This window comes from Trachurus japonicus, chromosome 14 (genome assembly GCF_045865225.1).
Source record: "Trachurus japonicus isolate A0001 chromosome 14, Traja_1.0".
NCBI lineage: Eukaryota > Metazoa > Chordata > Actinopteri > Carangiformes > Carangidae > Trachurus > Trachurus japonicus.
In genome coordinates this window covers 23288661-23310246 of record NC_140920.1, presented here as the reverse complement: position 1 = coordinate 23310246, position 21586 = coordinate 23288661, and the positions used below count along the sequence as shown (strand labels likewise).

Below are 21586 nucleotides of genomic sequence, written 5' to 3'. Positions count from 1 at the left end.
CATGGAGAAGAGAACCTGCAGCATTCAATCTTTTATTTTTTCCTTTTTATTTTTTTCACACTCCATCAGAGAACACTGAAATGTTACAAAGAGATGTGTCTGATTCTACATGGAAAGAAACAAAAAAGAACAACCTCTATATCAACAGACGGTGGCTATAGATTGGTGGCACAGCTCAACAGGAAACGCACTGCCACGGAAAAAAAATAGCACGTTGTCGCTGGAAAAGACAAAGGACCTTTGCAAAGCTCTAATGCAAATTTAGAAAAAAAAATACAACTGACAACAATAAGAGAACAAAATAAAGAAATTAAAAAATAATAATTGGGCACCTTCTAAGATTAGGCTAAGATTAGGTGCTGAGGTAGACAAAAACTATAACAATTCAAATCATAATAAAAACACTATTTTCTTAATACAGAGCAACTTGACTGGCACTTGTGCTGTCACAACAATGGAGGAGAGAAGTAGCACAGACAAGCCAGGGAAAGACAAAGAGAGAAAAGCTTTGTTACATAAAAAGCTTTGTTATGCTTGGTCCGACAGGGCAATTGGTCCTCAGTGCTAATATAAAAAAATACAATGTCTTGGTGCTTTGTTACTTAAACAGTATTTAGTCTAGACCTCGATGGCACATGCATTGCAACACTGCATGAAATGGCTACTTTGTTCTAGAAACACCACACCAAAACACAGAGTGCCAGCTCCAGGGATGCCATGATTCCTCTCTGACGAATTTAACATCCCCTTCTAAATGCGTTTTGTAGAAAAAAAGAGAAAAGTACTTAAGGAAAAACTGAAGCAAAGCAGAAGGGGTGGGGGGGTGGGGGAGATACCCTCATGCCAACCTTCCCAAATGGAGGTTTTCTTTATATTTATTTTTTTCAAGAGCAATATAAAGTTCTCATTAGCAAACCCGTTGCCATCAATAAAGAGAAACATAATAGAGTAGACAAAGTGAAAAGCAAACTATAGAACTTCAATTGCTTGCAGGAAAAACAATTTCATGGAGCAGATTTCTTTTTTTTTTTCTTTTTTTGTCCGAAAAAGTCTTTTTAAGTCTTGCGTCAGCGCTGCAGCCGTCTGGATTCCAGTAAAAAAATTTCTCCCCCTTCATTGCTTTGTTTTGTGTCGCTAAATAAATGCTTTTGGTTGCCAATCACAGAGTATGGTCGAAGAAAAGAAGTGAACGCAGAATCCCAGTTGCTGTTTCAGCAGCATTAGGGGTTTATTGCAGTCCTTGAAAAAGAAGCCCTGCTCTATTCAGGATTTAAAAAAAAGATTTATAATAAAGGAAAAATCAGGTCATTTTCGAGCGTCATGACATCCCTAGGGTGCTGGAGACACCATTTTTATTTTATTCTGAAAATACAGAAACTAAGCAGATATAGATGGATATTTTTGTTGAACAATTTCCATTTTAGGCACAAAGATAGTACAGAAACATCGGAGGAACACTGAGGGAAGAACTATATCAATGCCAATGTATATATATATTTTTTCCAACATAGAGAAAAAAAGTGGCATAGAGTATCCTTTTATTTTGTATCTGATCTGATTAGTGCATTTTTCCACTAATACACACACACACACACGCACGTAGTTACACACTCTGTTACGCACTCGTTCACCCGCACGAAAAAGTAGAAAACATTCAGAGGACGATGATAGGAATAATGTGACTGAACAAGTCTTGCATTCTGGTGTTTCAGACTGAGCCGTGACTGGGTATATTATTATAGTGGGTGGATATTATACGAGGGTAAAAAGCCCCTCAGCTCACAGTGTTTGAGAATAAAATGGCAAGACACCACGGGACATGCCATCCGTTCTTCTTCTCTTTTTTTTTTCAAGTACAAAAACAAAACAAAAAAATATGCCGACAGTCAAGTTTGATTGAAAAATTGTGAATGACAAGTACTAATTGGTCGGTGAGGCAGCGCCCCCCTGCCGTCCCGTATTTTATCATCTTTTTTTTAAGGTTTTATTTTGTTTGTTTGTTTTTTTTTAAACGTTTTAAACTTTGTCACATACACACACACTCATAAAATTTGTGGCAGATAGATTTAGTCCTTCACCTACAATGCAATTGACATCCAGAAAGCAACACTTATTATTACAATATGTTCACACGTGTTTTTTTTTTTTGTCCAACAATATCAAAGAGGAGCAAGGCAAAAATGATTCACACCCAGAGAGAAAAAAAACAGGTAATAAAAAAAAAAGAAAAAAAAAGAAATACAAATATTTGTGCCCTGCTGTAACCCTCCACAAATGGAAAAAGGACTCACACTGAATACAAAAATATCACAATTTTTATATATCAAATTGCCTCTGTTGGCTCTTGTTCAGGAATACACTCATTTCTCGAGAGAGCTTGTCGGCCAAGAGAATCTCTGTTTTGAACCTTCTGGTTTTTTCTTTTTTGATTACCACTTGCAGTTCCAATTGTCCAACGCACTCTGCATCACTGCAAATATGACCTGTCCTGGGCGGTTCAGCGTTTTTGATGAACCTTCTTCTTTTTTTTTTCACATTACAAAACTACAATTCTATTCACATATTTTCAAGTTTAAATTCTTGTTTTTAAACCATCATAAAAAGCAATAGTACTTCCTCAAATCTGCCACATCCCTCGTACTCATCACTTAAGGCTTCAAAATTGCTTTTTTTTTTTCTCTGCTCTTCTGTGGTCGGAGGTGCAGGGGGAGACTATAAGAGAAGAATAAACATCCACTTGAATGACTTTTCTTATCCTATCAACCTCTACTTTTTGTTATTCCTTACCCTTTTATATACATTTTGCTTAAAAACACAGACAATCATAAATCAACTTTTGAAACAAAAAAGCATGAGATGAAGTAGCAATGATGAAATAATGCAAAACACAAAAATTGTGCTTTTGCAATAAAAAAAAGAAACAAAACAAAAAACAACTTAGAGGTAGCTTTTATAACAAATGACCAAACCTTCCGGCTCTTTAACAAGCGGGGTTAATAATACCAAGTTTGGTAACAACTAATGCACAAAAAAATAAAACACAACATTAGAAAAACAAAACAAATCTCTTCACCGTGGCACTTAATTTTTTTTCTGCGTCTACATTGCTTCATCATGTTGTGCAATGCATCTTTCTGACAAACACTCATGAACAAAACAAAGTGTACAAATGAAAACAAAAAGGGAAAATTAAAAATACACAAGCAACATGAGGTCACAAAACGAGGTAATTCAAGTACGATGTGTTGAGATCAAACTCAAGGTCAATAATAACAACAACAATAACAACAACAACAACAACAACAATAGCAGGAGACGAGAGAGACAAAGCGCATGGGACAAAAACCACAGAGAAAGAGTTGATTTATTCTGTCTTCTTACTGGTTGCCCCCTAAGCTGCTGGGCCATGTCTCGTCCAATCAGTGATTTCCCCCTTTTCCACCGGCCTTTTGGATATGTGATCACCCCGGTAACGCTGTGACATGCAGTGACGTTCATTAAAGCCCTCGGTTCAGCCATGATACACGTGGCTGTGCATCCCCATGCTGGTCTAATGCTGCGTTTCAGGGACGCCAGAGAGCCGGGAAATTCCAACCTCGGGAGTCTCTCGGTCTGAGATGAATTTGAAGGGCAAGAATTTTCATGATGAGGAAGCAGGTGTGTTAACACTGTAAATACCACTTCCCTCCCCCTCACTGTGCTGTGATGTCCATATGTATCAAAATACAAACAGTACAGTACACATAGCATCTCATATTTTTTGCTTAAAGCCCTGGTGGTAATCTAATTCAGTGCAAATATATTTGAGAACATGAAGAATATCTGTAAAATAACAATGAGATAATGCATATTCTTCTTCACTGGGTTTCTATTCCCAAATAGAAATTTGGAGTTTCCTTCCAGGGCCCTGTGGTACTTGCCTGCTCTCGCACTACATTACTGTTTGAATCTGAAGACCTCACATCCTCAACATGTTATCTCTTTCAGCACTTTTGTAACATCCCTCCAGTCCATCAAAACACCTGGTGGTGAATGATTACACATCAGAGTAAAATAACATTTACAGCTGCTAGCTGGCCAGCTCTAATGTATGAGCTCCTGCACGGGGGAAAAGCATTTGATGGTGGAAGGAGAAAATCTTCTAAGAGTAATCACAGCCTCCGAGGTTGGTATTATCGCTTTCTGACTTTGAATGAAAGGCAGCATTAGCCTGCTACACTGTTTTGTATTTCGACACAGCCTCGTGTGAACCCGGCTCACAGTCGTTCACATTCATGTTTTTTGTAGCCATATAACAGTCTTCAACCTGCCACGCCACCTTTTCGACAGAGATGTTTAGGTGTGCAGCTAAGGCATTCCCAGCACTTCTTCAACATTCACTAGTAGCAGTCAAAGTCACAGGACTCCCACGGAAAGCAGCCTTTTCCCATTTTTTTTTCTTCCATCACTGTGGTGAATGGACACATCTGCTGTGGTCAAAGTGTTATTGTTTACGTGTCAGTTTGTGTAGTTCATCATTAGTGTGAGATAATGATAGTAATCTGGTTAAATGTACTTGGATAAAAGCAGTCCAGTTCTCTATTGCTAAGTAGGCAGGTAAGGTTGGGTTTATTGTGGCATCCTGTAATAGCGAGTTATGATTTTATGAAGAATTATATACCTTGCAGACATCAAACAGAAACTGTTGTCGTAATTTGTTTAACCTGTGCAATCAAGCCATGATAAACTATGATGCAGAGCTAAAAAAAAATATATATATAAGATGAAAAAGTGACACAAGTTAGCCTTTGGCTCTCTGGGGAGAACCGTGGGGTGTGTGGGGAGGGGCAGTGGTGACTCCACCTTCTCCAGCCCTCATGTGACGCAGATGCAGAACCAGGAAGACTACTGAAAAAACCGGGGAGACATCCGACTAAAAGCAGCACTAGCATCTTCCCCCCCACCTTACAACCAAATGGGTGCTTGGTTTGCAGTATTTTAATGCTCCCATCCGTCCAGTTCAGCTGTTTCATCTACTGCATAAGCCCAGCGGCTCTGCTGCTGATTCTCAGGGGCTATCTCACTGCCACCGCCGGGATCGGAGGGATTGAGAGTATGGACAGGTCGACTGGAGGATTTCTGTAAAAACGGCTCAGGCGTGGGTGATCTGAGGTGACAAAACAGACACGTTTCCCCATTTGGGGAAAGCTTAGGGACACAGTCACCCAAAGTAGTTCGTTGGAATCCTGGAGTGTTCATTTCAGAAATTCATGTGACGCAGTGGTGAAACTCTTGGAAATGTAGTCCTCCAAGATAAATTTGTTGTGGTGAAATGCAGAAAGTCCCTCACACTTGGAAAGCAGACCATGAGGAGATGAACCAGGGGGCCTACATGGACGCTTGTATTTTTTCATGTGATTCTAACTAGCATGACTGAGCAGGGTGAATGTAAACACACCAGATACCAGACGCACAACAACCTGCTTTGAAAGACAATAAAAAAGAAAAAGAAAATGGAGTGAAGGATCGGGGTTTGGCAGAGATGTGCAGGTTCAGATAGCCCTTGAGAATCCGCTTTCTCACCACCTGTGGCAGCAGCATCGAAAAAAAAAGTCGTTTCCTTGCAGCTCGCTCGCTTTATGGCGCTGCATGAAATGACCTGAAACAATAACACAGTTGCAGATGTAGTGAATGACCCGGTGAATCCGAACAATGGTGGAGAATCTCTCTCCGTGTCCAAGTCTTCCTCTTCTTAGCACTTTTGTCCCACCTATCACCACCCTTTATCCCCTTCGGTTGTCGCCGCCTTTGCATGAAAAGAAAAAGAGAAAACAAACCCTCTTGCTCTTGAGTCTTTTGCCCGTCGACGTTCCTCGGCCGCCAACGCTCCACTACAGCTTCAAGCCTCCTAACCGCTAAATTACATTCCCCTTACCTCTCAACTCCGGTCCCCACCCCTCTCACGTACCCTTCCCTCTCTCCGCTCTCCCGGTCTCAGACGTAGCAGAGGTATAGGTAGGTCTTCTCTATGCGCCAGTCTGGGGGGATGTCTTCAGGCTTGTGGCCTTTCATGTGCTTCTGCATGGCTGACAGGCTGGGGCAGTACTCCAGGCAGATGGTGCATTGGTAGGGCGAGGCGCCATTGTGGGTGCGCAGGTGCTTGATCATGGCCGAGTAGTCCCTGGATCGCTGGTGGCACAGCTTGCACTCGAATGGCTTCTCACCTAAGGAGGCAGGGTGGGGTTGAAGACAACAACTGTGTGAGCCACGGTGCCAATAACAACGTTATGTGCTTGTTCAGGACTGACATGTCTGTTAATCAGGGGATTAAAGGCATTTAATAGAGAAATCCATCAATAGAGTCTGTGACATGGTCTGTCATACAAACTCGCAACACTCCAACATTATCTGAGCACAATCCACTACATTACATATTGTTGGAGGAGGTCTGGTAAAACATGTAAACCCATACAAACAAAATCAATTGTTTGCGTTTGCACAGTATGGCAGTATTGATCTTCTAATTCCTGAACAAATAAACTGCTATTACGTTGTGGTATTTATTAAAATGTGTGTCTTTTCACTCATGTGATGTCGCTGCAGAGATCTGGGAACATGGTGACACAGCAGGAACATACGCTGAAACAGCGTCAGAGAAACTTGTGGTCAGGTTGTAAACAAGCCCCTGATGTAGGCAGATTATCCAAACAACTTTGTTTTGTGTTAAATCTGTGAGTGAACACACCCAAAAATGCCCATAATAACCCCCTAATGCCCAGGAAAACTGTGTACACAAAACCACAGTAAATTGCACAGAGCACATCTGTGTTCTTCTCAACATTTTAAATCTGCATGATCATCTGACTGCTGCTTTTCACTGCTCTTACCAATTAATTTACTGACTAGGCCATTATTACTGACAGGAGTGTTGTCCAAAGCTAGAACAAAACCTTTATAATTGAACAAAATTAGCCTTCACTGGCTAAATATTGTGTGTTGGTAGTTTGGACTGCAGCATATGAAAAAAGGCTGTGTGTCAGACAGAGACCAAATACCCATCACCACTAATTTAGAAACCACAGATCTCACCCTGTTGGCCCACAAGAAATTCTGGTGTTGTTATGATAATTGGACCGTGTGCACAGTAAGTGACAAGTCAAAACCCAGGAGTGAAATCCCAACTGTCTCCTGAACAGCAGTGTGCAGCTGTAAAAGGCTGCACTAACTCTTTAAAGTCATTCAGACTGCCTCCCCGTAATTGGTACAGCTCTACGAGAAAGAAGAGTAAAAGCAAAAACTGTCCAGTAGTGAAGTTTGTCCACCTCTGACAGTGTCAACACATTGCCAGTCAGGTCTATCAAAACATCCCTCTAGAAGATAACAAAATGATCTTCTAATTATTCTTGTGGTGGAGGGGATAGAAACTCCTTTGTGTTCTGCTGTTATCAATTCTCATTACCGTCTTTATTAAAAAAAGACCCCAGTCTATTAAGATTTGGAGCCATGCAAGCCTCTTTTTTCACATCACACTGTGCAACAGAAGAAAATGAAAAGGAGATGTCCTGCTATTTAATCAAAAGTGCAACCACTGAATGTGGCTGCTGAGACTGTGCAGAAAATGTTTTAATGTTCAGTGTCTACTATCCTTAAGAGAAGAGTCGAACACAAACAAAGACAATTCGACCGTGTTCGCAAACACATCCAGGTCCAACATTTTTCAACAAAGCTCCCTCTTGACCTTAAAAACACAAAACCAAAAAAAGGGTCTCAATGGCACTGTTCCCAGATCTCAGCATTCACTTGGCTACGTTTGATCGTATCATAATTACCTGTGGAAATCGAGTTGTACATGAACCAGATCTTTTGTCTAACTGTGTGAAATGAAATGAAAACACCCTCGAATCTAGATCTCAATGGAAACAAGACTATGTGATGTTTAAATACCTGGCATTTCTTTTATATACCACGTCTAATCAACTAATCTCTGGTACATTACACATTACACAGCTCCTGCCACAAAGGACTCCTGAAGGTGTCATAAATCAAAGTGCAACGCTGCTTTCTTGCTGTGGGGGCTGCTATATTCAAGAGGCACATTTCAATTCAGCAACAGCAGCCAACCTAAATGTGCTAATGATTTGAGCGATGGCAGGGAATAATCCACCGGCGCTCAAGCCGGCAGACGCAAATTAGACATGTAAATGCTGACCTTTACCAATGGCATTTGAAATGAGCTGTCGGAAGTGATCTGGCCCGCCGCTCGCTGTCACCTTTCGGCTGGAGCTTCACACACGTGTGTGCTGGCAAAACAAGTGGCTTTGTGCCTCTGCCGCTCTGTCTGTCTGTTCTTTCTGACGCCCCGGTTAACCTTGACCTCCGTGGTGGGGCGGGGTCACGGCGCCATTTAGCCAATAAGCATAAATACAGTGTTCCCGGGTCGTTGCGTGTTCCTCTGCAGCGGTGTGGACACTTGCCTGATGCTTGATGATATTGATAACCAGACTGTAAACTGGGTCGCCTCAAATAACCAGCTAATAATGAATTGCGAATGGGCCCCAGGTATTGATCTGCCATTGGCATTTAGGATGTGTGGAGAGAAGGGGGCGGGGAGGTTAGGCTGCCAATGTCGATGATTCATCAAGCAGCTGCCTTTTGTGTGAGGTGGCCTTTGACTGTGAGCTTGTCACTTGCTCTTGTTATCTGCTGTTGCTCTCCAGCTTAACGCAAAGCCCCCCTCCCCCACATAAAAGGTGAAAGGGTGGACGGGGGGGGAGCCAATTATTGGACAGGCTGCCTTGATAGTGTGGCTTAACAGCTGGCTTATTGAATGGGAGATGGGAGGGTGCTGCTATGTGTGTGTGTGTGTGTGTGTGTGTGTGTCAGAGAAAAAGAGATGGTGAGGAAGCACAAAGCCTTGGCGGCGTGCCATCCTGGTGAGCACTCGTGGTATCCTTTCTCAGTCTGGTACGTTGCATGCACTTGTTCTCCAGGGCACCCAGCTTATCACTGTGTCAACATCTTTATGGGGCTCTAAATATACTGGGATCAATACAAAGTCTTCTGAGACATTCATCTACTGTATCACAGCAACAGAGATATTCATCTGGGCTGGTCTGTGCCTTGCAGCTTGGATTTCCTACATCAGAGTCCTTTAACTATCTCCATATGCTACACCAATATGTTTCAACACTGCGTTATTATGAGGGGCAATGAGATATAATGTTACACTCATATCAAATTATGAGATGTAGGAGAATGGGATGACATCTCACCGCTACAGTTTCCCAGTGTTCACATTACTCATGAATGAGCCTTACTAATACTGCGGTGAGATAACCAATATTAGGATCTTTTTAAGACATATTACATGTAATATCTGCGACTGTCGAACAAGACGTTCTGGGCTGACGTCTTTGTCAGTTGGACTAACTCTGATCACAGTACCTGTGTGCACACGGTAGTGGGTTTCCAGCTGGTGTTTGAGGCTGAACTTCTTCCCACAGCCGTTACATTCATAGGGCTTCTCCCCGGTGTGGATACGTTTGTGGCCCTTCAGCGTGCTCTCATCGCGGAAGCAGCTCCCGCAGAACTCGCATTCATATGGATGATCCCCCACTGAAAAGTGACAAGAAATGGTAAGAGTTCACATCATCTGTTGTGAGAAGGCAGAGAACTACAAAAACAGAAGACAGACCAGAAACACACAGTGTAGCCTACTTTTATAACAAATAAGAGGACTATTGATGAAACATTGATAACACAGTGATACCTGTAAGGAGCCACATTACTGAATGTGTTGTTTTGTGATTTTGGTGAGTTTATGCACAATACCAGAACAGCAGATAAGTGGTTACCCACTTAAAGGCTTTAACACAAGCAGACAAATGCATGCCTTCTTTTGTCTTTCTCCACAAATCACCTGCACTGTTGTTTTGCTTTGTGTAAAGCCTTAAATAATTGTAGCCTGTCATGGCTGTTCACTGGCCATGAGATGTATTATTGACCATGCAGTCCCAGTCTCACAACGCACTAATGGATAACCTGAGTGATGTAGCAAACCTACAATAATGAGCCAAGATTGTCATTGTGGAATTTATTACCCTTTGATATATGTGTGTTTTGAATCCAACAAATCACAAGCACGCCATTTCCCCCTCCTCTTCTCATACAAGATGGCTGTCCATGCAGGAATATTGAGGAAGAGTCGGAGGACTGATGTTGTTTCATGTAGTTAATTTTCATCAAACTCTCTAAATGAACAGTTCACGCTGTAGGAGACATCATTCATCTTTCTGAATGGCCAACTGTTGCTGCACTGCATCACCTTGCATTCAGCTTCAACAGACACAGAGCTGCACGTTGGGGAGTGTAAAAGTGTCAATTTGTCTTTGGTCTGTGTCACATCAGCCTTTGCTTCGATGAACCATGAATACCATCTTTCTTTAGTTATAGCTGCTTGAACTTAAACTTAAAGCCGATGCTGTAACAACAGGGTCTTCAGATCGGAGTTATTTCTTGTTATGCCACTTTTGAGTCAATGTGATGTCATGTTTTCTGCTTATTTTGAGAACACATCAAGATGTGTCCACAGACATGGGGGAAAGATGTTCAGCATTCTATTTGACGGGTGATAAAATAAAATACAGGCCTAAAAGGGTTATGAGATGACTGAATGTCAACAGTTATGTCCTCAGTATTGTTGGTATTTTGGTAAGTTGGTAAATTTACTTACAGTAGTTTAGAAAAGTGGTAAAGCCAGAATAACAGCTTTACCAGTGTTTATTTACTGCCAGCCCACTGTATGCTTCTATTAATGGCTCCTCTGTCTAATCCTTTCACACTGGGTGAATGCATTCACACTTTTAATTTACCGAGAACCACACTCTCATTCTGAGACATTAGACTTATTTTAGACATTGGTGTGGCTATGCTTGTACAGTATGTGTGAGTTGGGGAAATGGAAATGACAACAGGCACCACAGCGTGCTTCTCAGGCTGCCAGAACAGGTCCCTACAGGGCAGCTGTAATGGATATTCAGATGTCAATGATCAGGGATATTATGATTTGCAAGAGGCTCTCACTAGCGGCCCAAAGACTAATTGTATTCCCACGTTTGATGAGGAGCTTCTCCTTGCATCATTTGTGCCCCCTGCCCCTCCCCTGTTACACTCTCCATCCAAGTAATGCTGTGGATATTTATTAATGTATTTCACTCCACTGCTGCAGGTTTAAGTCACCATCAATGACCTATGCCTTTCATTATCTGCCTGTCCGAGCAGCAACGTGCCAGGGAATAAATTGCATTTCTCGTTATGTGCTTCAGCCGCTGCCCCGCTGTTAAGAGACAATTTCACTTCCATCCTAGATATTTTATTTAACATTTTATGCCTGTACATACAGTATGCATGCACTCATTCGGTTTATTCAGGACAGACAGAAAGAGGGATGAAAGAGGAACAAGAGATGGATAGCCTTTAAATGCTGATTGCATTTTGGGTGTGCTTCACTTTCATGGAAGAAAACGTTTTCGATGCCTTGTGATGTTGGACGCCTTCCCATTAAAGAGAAGCTTTGATGGGGAAGGAGGGGTGAGGGTGTGGGGTGGGGGATAAAACTGAGACAGGGATGGAGCAGGAGATGTGGGTGTATATGGCGGCGGCGGTGGGGGCTGGGTAAAAATCAATAAAAGTGACAGTCTTTATTTGTCTGCATGAAGTTATCAGTGGCTCCCGCTGTAAGACATTGTGCTCTTTCTAGCGTTTCAACCACAGCAGAGATCACAATCCATCACGGTGCTCGGTGGGCTCGCACAACGCTGCAAGAATAATAATTGAGCTCAGATTCACCTGTCTTTAATTAGGGCCTCCGATCAGACCAGCGAGTGGGATGCTAATACACAGAGGAGGCCTGTGGAGGGTTATTTATGCTTAATGTCCTGTTGCTGAGCTTAACGTCTGCTGTTGGAAAACATCATCAAAAATCTTGAATTAGCAGGAAGCGGCTCGCTGCCTTTCCCTCGTGCAATACAAGGTTTTTTTTTTTACTTTAAATAGTACACCAGGGTTGGTGCACTGCATCACATTTACTATAAAATATGTGCTCTTCACAATAGCGGTGACCATTTTCCTTTCATTGCAGAAGGAGATCGAAATCTGACACACAACCATCAAACCATACATTTAAAAAGGCCCCGAAATGGATATGATGTCTCTTTGTAGCGGTCATTCTTCACTTTCATTTTTACTTTATTGCTCACAATGTCCTTAAAGTAGGAGGCCGTTAAGTGATAACATGACAGTTGAAATGTCTTTTTCAGTAGTACTAAAGCTTATTAAACTCTACCTGTCAACCTACTGACAACCGACTATGTACATTACAGTAAGTAAAGCATATAGATAATATAGGGGTATTACACTAATTTCCTATTACTTTCTGTACCTTCACACAGTGAATATAATCTTATGTCCAGTATGAGCCGAGGCAGAAAAAGAACAGTCTGGTCTAAAATGCCAAGTGGCCGCTGTCCAGCTCCAGCAGGCTGTATGTGCCTGGGATGCATATCGTGCATGTTGATCTGCTCTAACCACTCGGGGACGCCAAAGTGCAAAGTTGCACCGTCGAGCTTTAAATAAATCAGACACGATGCTATAATCACAACGTGAGGATGTAAAGGGCCAGACAGGACTTCATTTTGTCAGGGTATTCTCACGGGGGGCTGGAGGAATAATGGGGACATGTCCTCCGTCCATCCCAAATCTGCCACTACCACTTCCTCTCTCCGTCTGCCCTCCCTTTTCTTTCCTCTTTCCTCCCTTTCTTTCCCTCTCTTCCCTTTTCATTCTCTGGTGTGACCACATGGCAGGGAGGCCACAGATGAGGACCCGGCACAGTGAGGTGGAACCGCAGCATGTTTGGTGAGTGGACCCATGGGTGCCCCCAAGCATCACCACCTGCGTCTCCTGACCCCCCCCCCTGCACCCCCACCTCCAACCATCTCTACATTTACATACACCCCTTCACCCCCTCCTTATCACCTCCTCTGACACCCCAAAGGCCTGCCGAGGGTGCCTGTGCCCGTGGGCACCTGGGGCGTGTTCATTATATACGGTAAGAGGCTGTAAATCACCGAGCTCCATCACTGCCAGGACCAGAACTGGCTCATTCCCTCTCTCTCTCTCTCTCTAAATCCATTCTCTCTCTGTCTCTCTCTCTCTCTGGCTGTAGCACTATCAAATACAGCTGCGAACACAAAACACCCCGCCACAGCAGACAGCAAATTGGCTCCGAGTAAAAAAAAGAAAAAAAAAGAAAGAAAAAAAAACACACACAGACACTTACACACAGACAGTGCACAACAACAGAATATTAATGAAGGCCTGGTCTGTAAAGATGGAGTGTGTGTGTCTGTGTGTGTGGCGTTAGGGAAAGGGAATAGCGCAGCTGCCATGACTGCCACCATGTTAGTGTATGTTTGTGCATGTGTGCTTGAAGCTCTACTGTACAGTACATACGCGCAAAATAAGCTTGTACAAAATAAAAAGGCAACAGGGAGGTAAGTGTGTGTAATATCCTGGCATGTTAAGAGAAGGTGATGAAACTGCAGGTGGATGGCGAGAAATAAGAGGAGAGACTCGGGGAGGGAGAGATGGCAAGATTAAGATGCTGAAATAAACACCATTAAATCTGTTTTTTTTTCTTCCCTCGTCCTAAATGGTGATCCAGTGTCAGAGCCGCACTAGCAAGGCTGCTTTCAAAAGATAAGCCAGCCGACAGGTAAAATGAAACACACATAATGAATGTCCATAAAAGTGCTTTTTGCTGGTCTCTGTTGTCAGATGATACAAAAGAACGGTGATTCAACCAATAACCAAGTATCTTGAAAGCTTTCTATGGCAGATGGGATGCTACACTATGTCCATTAAAATTAGGGGTGAATACTGGGAACTGAGATCTTGGTATTTACGAGGAATTCTCACCAAAATTGACTTTGGTTTCCTGGAAAAATACCTGTGGAAACTAGTGATTTGTATTCTGAAGACCACTGTATGCACCGCACCTTATTCATTAAACCTCATTAACGATAAAACACAACTTCACTAAAGTCCGACCTTGAAAGGCCATTGTGTTGTAAGACAAGTGAAACAACTGTATTTTTCTCCCAATTACTTTTCGTGCTACACTGGCTTCTTAAAGTTCAGCTATAGGCGGTAATGAAGTGGAGAGTTAAATATGTCAACAATAACTTGGCTCATGATAAACCTTAATCACAAAATCAGACAAAGGAATGGCATTCAACAGGTGGAGCATTGGATGGACAAGACAATAATACTACTATACTCCCAAACTACTAACCAGCCATGTAAGGGTTTCCTTCCTGTCACTCAGGCCTCAGGTCAGCCTTATAAAGATGGTCATGCACTCCCATAAAACCACTCAGACATATTCTATTAAAACAGCTAAGTAGGGGGATTTTTGTTTTTACCTCAAGAGACATTGAATATGTGTTGTTCTACTAAAGAACACAAATATACCAAATATAACACATCATTCACCAAATGAAATAAAATCTAACTTAATTTCTAAAATTAGAGGATTCATTTTCTGCAGAGCTGTATCTAATTAACCATCCACCACAAAGGCTGAGCTCATATTTCTTACCTAAAAGATAAAAGTTGATTCGTCATACAGAGGAAAATAAGAGAATAGATTGAAACATGTTAGGCCAACTATCTCATTCATCAGAACATTTTCTTAGCAGTTAATAGACACTAGGTGGTGTGAGATGTTTTATGATGACATGTGACATTTATCAGTGTCAGATCCCTCAAGGTGTTGGCATTCAAACTAAAATAGGTTAAACTATTGGTTCTCATTAGATCTTTGTCTTGGTCTTTCCATTACTATGCAGAAATCTATGCCTTTAAAGGAACCAAATGAAAATTACTCTGCTTCATTCCAGTTGCGGTTGTTTAAAGACATAATTTGTTTGCACACTAAAATCTGTGTAAACAGCGTCCTCTTACTGTCCAGCCGTCATTCATAATGTAGATGAGAGAAGCTCTTAATTGATGAAAATGTCGATAGGCTCATCTGAGTCCTCTTTAATTATCACTCTTTCCTCACAGCAATAAACCCTATGAGTAGCAGCTAGTGTGCATTGCACATCTCAGACTACAGGGAAGCAGTGCTAACCTTTTGAGTGGTGGAGCTTGTTGGTGTTATTGTGCAGATTAAGTGGAAGATTCAACATGATTCAGGAATGTAAATGGTTCTGCCACTGTCTTGATTTGTGTGTTTCATCAATATCTGCCGGGTCAAATTAGTCAATGGTGACATCTGTTTCCATCAAGAAAACCTTCAGTGTCTCTTCTTTTGATATAAAGAAATTCTGATATAACTGACCTTATGACAGTATCTGCTCCCACCTCTTGAGGAGCTGCCATTGTTGATAACAGTTGCCCCCCCCTCCACCATTGTCACTCACACCTAAAACAGGCCTGTGGCTGCCAGTGCTTTCTCCTTGTAAGACACTGATTAGTCTGAATCACTGTGGTTTGGTGAGTTGGAGTCTGATAAGATGGATTTTCATTTGTGAGTTCTCACTACCTCACAAGGTTAAAATTTGATGCCACTGAAAATAGGTACGTAGTTATTTGCATAAAATTTCATTTTTTTGGTTTGAATATCTTTATCATGGAAAATAACAATCATTTTAGTATAATAATCCCTCTTTGACTTTATTGTGTCCTCCTCACTATTGAAAACAAGCCTGAATCTTTGTTATTGAGACTACATTTGCATTTCAAATGAATTAAGGAAAACTGAGTTCAGGTGCATGTAACAGGTAACAGATGTCTACATTGGATGGACTTTGCTAGATGATGGGAATTCACACATCTGTATCAACAAGCACGGCTCCACACAGGTAGACTTATAAGACTGATTCTCTGAGGTGGAAATGCTGTCTAGCTCTGTCTGTTTTTATACACTATTTTTGCCTTGTTACCCAGCAAAGTGTGAATGAGATTATTAACATCAAAGTGCAAATGTAGAGGAACGCCATGCCTCTATGCCTTTTTTTTTTTGGAGGGTAAATTAGGGCCTATTTCGGGTGCAGATGATGGCTGTGTGAGTTGCTGACTTTATAATCCCCTGACAAAAGCTCCACATCATATTTAAACGATTGCTTTCACGGCTGGCTCATTGTGGTTTAACACACGCCCACAGCGGGATGAGGTTCAAAGTGGCACAAGGCTGCAAAGTCTCATCTGCAGCTCCAGAGACGGGTTGAGGTGACATTTGCGTTGCCCGGGTGGGCAGGTGGATCAGAGACGGCGCTCGTGTCCTCTCCAATGTCTGCTAGACGGAGCAGATGTGTGCATCGCTACTGTACAGGCGGCTCAAGCAGCTCTGTTCACCCCCACCCCCGCCCCAAACCCCAGCCCGTACCACCATCACACACTAATGGTGTATTCGCCTGACTTGTAAATAGGGCCGACTGCTCTCATCTCACTGCCTTTCGTTTCAAATATTTATCCGTGAGCCGGTGAGCTAAATCGGCTCTGACAGTGAGACTGTTATTTAAGGTCGCAGACAGGCAGCTGGGAGAGAGAGAGGTTGGGGGGGAGGGAAGAAAAAAGCCTCCATCCCTCGCCAGCGAAATGGGATTCATTTCCATGTGTTCATATTCTGTCATGGTAGGGTTTTTTTTTTCACTCTGAAAAACCGCATCCGTCAGGCTACCTCTGCTCCCTTGCAACAATGTATTAGTATCCTGGCCTCGCCTCAGTGGAGAGCCGGCACAGAGAGAATTACTAGTGGACGGAGGCAAAAAAACAACAACAAAGTAGTCACTGTAAATAAGCTTCATGTGACTGCGGCAAAATTCATTCATTCTGTTGACCCGAATTAACGCTGTTTATTCAGCTGAGCTAAATGTAACTGGGTGGGAAAACACTATTCACTCCTATTTCCTAAAATAAAACCTCAGGTTTTGCTTTGTATTTTACTGTTAGCGATGATTGACCATAACACTCCTCATCATTTCTTTTCAGGTTTTTGTCACTAAATCTCTGCACATGCCACTTTTTTCAGGATCTGCAACTCCATTATCCTGCAACCACACACTGCATGATAATCTAACAGATTATTAACAGGAGGAAAAATTTATATTTTCTCTCGATTTCAGGATTACATATTTATAAAAAAAATATTCAAAATACACTGAGCTCAATATTTGAAAAACATATCCATTCTTTAAGAATAAAACATAAAGAACAGTCTGTGTGGCCACTCACTGCAGATATATGGAAGATATGTGAAAATTTGAAAACCTTAAGTTTGAAATTTCTGCTTTACTTTCACATTTCACTTAAAAATCTCATGTACCTGTATTGTGAATTTATCCACATGTAATATGAAAGAAAAATAGCCTGTATTTACGATGTGGAGTTCTATAATTGTAAATGGGTTTGTCTCAGATTTTATATTTTCAAGTCCATGTTATTATATTATATTATTATTATATATTATTATTATTATTATTTTTTTTTTTTTACATTTTGTCATTTTACAGTTTTAATATAATTGTTTAGAAAGTATTTGGGAAGGCACACACTTATCTATATAAAGTCTTAGAGCTTAAAAACAAGATCTGAGTCTAAGCTCTGAAGTTCAGAGACAGGACTGTCTTGGGAAGATGACAAAAAAATCTTTCTTCTCTTTTAAAGGTCCCGAAGAGCACAATGCCCTCAATAATTCTTGAATGGAGGAAGTTTAGAATCAACGGGGCTCTTTGTAGAGGTGTCCACCCGATTGGTCATTGTGGCTGAGCTCTAGAGATCCTGCGTGAAGATGGAGAAACTTACAGGAGGACAGTCATCACTACAGCACTGCAGTCTGAGCTCTATGGCAGAGTGGCCAGACAGACACTTCTCCTCAGTGAGAGAAACTCGAAGGCTGCTTGGAGTTGGCAAAAAAACACACCTGAAGGACTTTCAGACTGTGAGACTGTGAGAAACAAGATTGTTTGGTCTGATGAAACCAAGATCGAACGGCCTCAATTCTAAGCGTCACGTCTGGAGGAAAACCACTCATGATGCTTCGAGCTGGTTGTCCTTCTGGAAGTTTGTCCAGTCTCTATAGATGTGTGCTCTCTGAAGCGCAGCCACGACTCATAAAATCAATGTTCCATTAATGCCAAAAATCTTTTCAAACTGTTTCAACATTCAAAATGTCTTCAATAAAACTGAGTAAATGATGTCAATGAAAATGATGTGTTCTGCCCTGTCTGCTCCGCTCTATTAATAGTTTGGTAGAATCAAGATACATTTAAGTCTGCTCATTGGAAAATAACGGGGCAGACGAGAACAGTGATGCAAGATCACTGCAAATGCTTGTTTAGGCAGGGCTGGTTGTCATTGGCATAAAATCCATATTTCATATTGATATTTTAGGTCATTTATAGTTTTAACAGAATATTGTGGTGTTTATGTAAGCTACAGACAATGTGTGCCACTGAATTGGGGATAGAAGCAGGTGGCTTAATGGTCCCTGGGTGGGAGATTGGACTGGGCATTAGAGGAAATCTCAGAGTTTAATAAAGGTGCAAAATAGGAAGTGTTGGCTCTTGGGAGCTAGGTGTGGTGGTTTGGACATCTGGATACAGGGTCTCAAAGGAGGTTTTCCTGATGAGGTATTTTGGGTTAAAATGGGAGTTGACCCTTGGGCAGACCCAGGAAGCAGCAGAGGGATTACATATCCCATCTGGTCTGGGAATGCGGAGGGATTCCCCAGAACAGGTTAGAAAAGTAGAGAGGAATATGAGATCTACTCTGCTCTACGTAGTTTGCTACAACCACAACGTTGACCAGGAGAAGAGGCACAAAACTATAAATGGATAATAACACAAGTGGAGCACATTAACGCTCCACACAAAGCCCTACAACAAGAGTGAAGATGAGTACTTCCACTGACCTGTGTGTGAGCGTAGGTGACGTTTGAGTGCAGTATGGCTGGGGAAAGTCCGATTGCATTCACTGCAAATGTAGCTGCGAACGCCGGCGTGGACTTCCATGTGCTGCTGCAGTGCTGTCTGGGTCTGGAAACGCTTCCCACAAAGCAGGCAGAAGATGGCCATGTCTGAGCCTGTAGTGGAGGAGACAAAAGAGGGAGATTAGTGTCACGATGTTTCCAGATCCAGGAATTAACAAGGCGAGTGTATAGATTCTAACAATCAGACTCAAGTTGCAGTAAAAAACTGTTTTGGTGTTTGGGTTTCTGTTATATTTCATAGTGGCAGGGGCATTAACTTCCACCACAGCAACAGCCATTGGCAGCTATACTTAAACAAATCACACTAAAGATTCATGCAAACAGTGATTAAGGTACAGGATACACAACAACCCAGGTGTGATGCCGCAGGCTCAGATATATGACAGCTTACTAACCATGCCTTCATAAGCTTACACGGGGCATACTGTATTTGTAGGATTAAAGGTGCACACATCACTCGTGTTTTAAGGTGGGTGAGTAGAAAGATAAAGATCTCCTATGCAATACTTCAATCAAATCTTGACTCCGACGAGCAGTGTGCATTTTTCTCCAGCAGAGATAAAGAGCACACAATTGCAAGCACACAAACACATAAAATCACAAACACCGGAACGCGCACACACACATACACAGCTGCACGCTCCCTTGAACACACTCCCTTCACACTTTTTCAATTACCAGGCTGGGGAAAACTCTGGGGAAGGACTGAGTGTTTGGAGCTCAGTTTCTATTTCATCAGTCAATAACACATCTTTGGGGCAAAGCTGACACTAATTTAAAAATCTATGAAGAGCAGCCCGCCTCATGTTCATAACAACTGCAGGAGGAGGAGGGCCCACGACAGCCTCCACGCCAGATCAATCACTGTCTCGGCTGCACTATATGCGCTAAAGAATGGGGATGGATGGAGGATACTCTGCTGGAGGATGATGATAGGAGGGAGAAAAGTTTCTGGAAAGCAGGTAAAGATAGGAGATTCAAAATATATAGTAGAGTAAAGGAATGTGGAAACCAAGGGAGGAAATAAATAAATAAAACAAATTTTGGCACATCTAGCAGAGAGTAACAAATATTGACAAACCATCCCCTTCTGACTTTAGCTCTGTCTCCATGTTTCATTTTCTCTCGCACGAGAAGAACAGCACATGTGTCTTCTCATCAGATCATTGTTCAACTTGACTGTGACTGAAAAGGTGAGGTAAACCACATGCATGGTCCCCAGAGGATGACAACTGTTGGGTTAGTATAACACAATTGAAGTTTCTTTGGTCCCAGAATCAGCAGCTTGGGAAATATAAAATAATAAGAATTAAAATTTGTTGGGCAGATAAAATGCCATAAAATGCTCTTGGGAAATTCATGCCCCCTTGAGGATAAACCTTTATGGCAATGGTTTTTCCTTCAGCTCCACCTTTAGATAAAATGTTAAACATTCAATATTTCAATATTTCGCCTTCTATGTCATTATGATGCGCTAATTCAACTTTTCTTTCTCATTTTCAGAGAGATAACCATGTCCTGTGAACCAGTGGGGTTTTGCAGGATTTGTCTTTAACATGTAAAATCTATCAGTGACTGCTTGTGTTGAGTTGTGTGTTAAAAGTTTGTAAGAAGAAATAAAAGGCATTTATGTGAAAATGTTGCCATCTGTGCCTATGTAATTAGTTGGTAAGGCTGGTCAATGTGTGGAGATTTGCATCTACGCAGAAACAACATAACTAGTGCTAAGCTGGATCTCTCCTGAATTTTATTCTCCTTACCCGTCTCTTCTCCTCTCTGCTTTTATCAATGAAGAGGCTATTGACCAGGGTCGACTGCTCCTGGAATCCCCTAAGGACTCCAGGTACTTACAAGTGGCTTTGATTGACAAGCCTGTCCCCTATTCACTGCTGTTCTCTCTCTACCTCTCTCGCTCCTTCTTGGTTCAGCGTATTTCTTTGTGCCCAGCTCTGTCAGTGGGCTAGCATGAGCAGAGGACTTCTTTCCCCCAGGCACACATCAGACCAAATCACTCATGGCCAGCCACATTAAAGACTTAAAGTAACAAGTATTATGTTTGGAAGATGAAAATGGCCTTAATGGTTTAGAGGCAGGATAAGTGACTGAGTCAGATGAGGATTGAAAGACAGGGTCTTTGGCCAAGATGGAGAGTTAAGGAGGGGGATAAAAAGGTTTTGGAATGTAAAAGGTTAGCCGACCTCTGACCTCAGGTCTGGGCAAAGGCGTGGACATGGTGGAAATACAAAACCCAAATACAGACACACACTCCCACACACAGAAACAAAGCTGGTGAACAAAAAGTGGCCACAACGCATGCAAAAGATTCTTCCCTTTGAAGATGGGGCAGTTACAGTCGGGTGTCACATTGAGCTGAATGTTGTACAATGCGTGTCAGCAAGTTTGTATCAACTTTAAGAAAGGTCTGACAGTCACTGTCTTCATAGGTGTGTTTTCAAAGATGCAAGAGACAGCCAGGAGAGTCACACAGAGAGCAAACAGGCAGAGTGACACACACAGACAAAAATCCACTGGTAAAGAACAAAGGGAGGAGGA

At 42.0% G+C, this 21586-nt stretch overlaps 1 protein-coding gene across 1 annotated transcript in view; it reads right to left on the bottom strand.

Annotated features, from left to right (window-relative positions):
- Nucleotides 1-2436: 2436 nt before the first annotated feature.
- Nucleotides 2437-21586, bottom strand: part of zbtb16a (zinc finger and BTB domain containing 16a) — a 138640-nt gene continuing 119490 nt past the window's right edge. The window contains exons 5-7 of the mRNA XM_085798388.1: nucleotides 18956-19126; nucleotides 9424-9594; nucleotides 2437-6203 (exon numbers count right to left, since the gene is read on the bottom strand). Of these exons, the coding sequence (XP_085654514.1) occupies nucleotides 5974-6203; nucleotides 9424-9594; nucleotides 18956-19126 (572 nt within the window). The 3' untranslated portion in view covers nucleotides 2437-5973. The remainder of the gene's footprint in view (nucleotides 6204-9423; nucleotides 9595-18955; nucleotides 19127-21586) is intronic.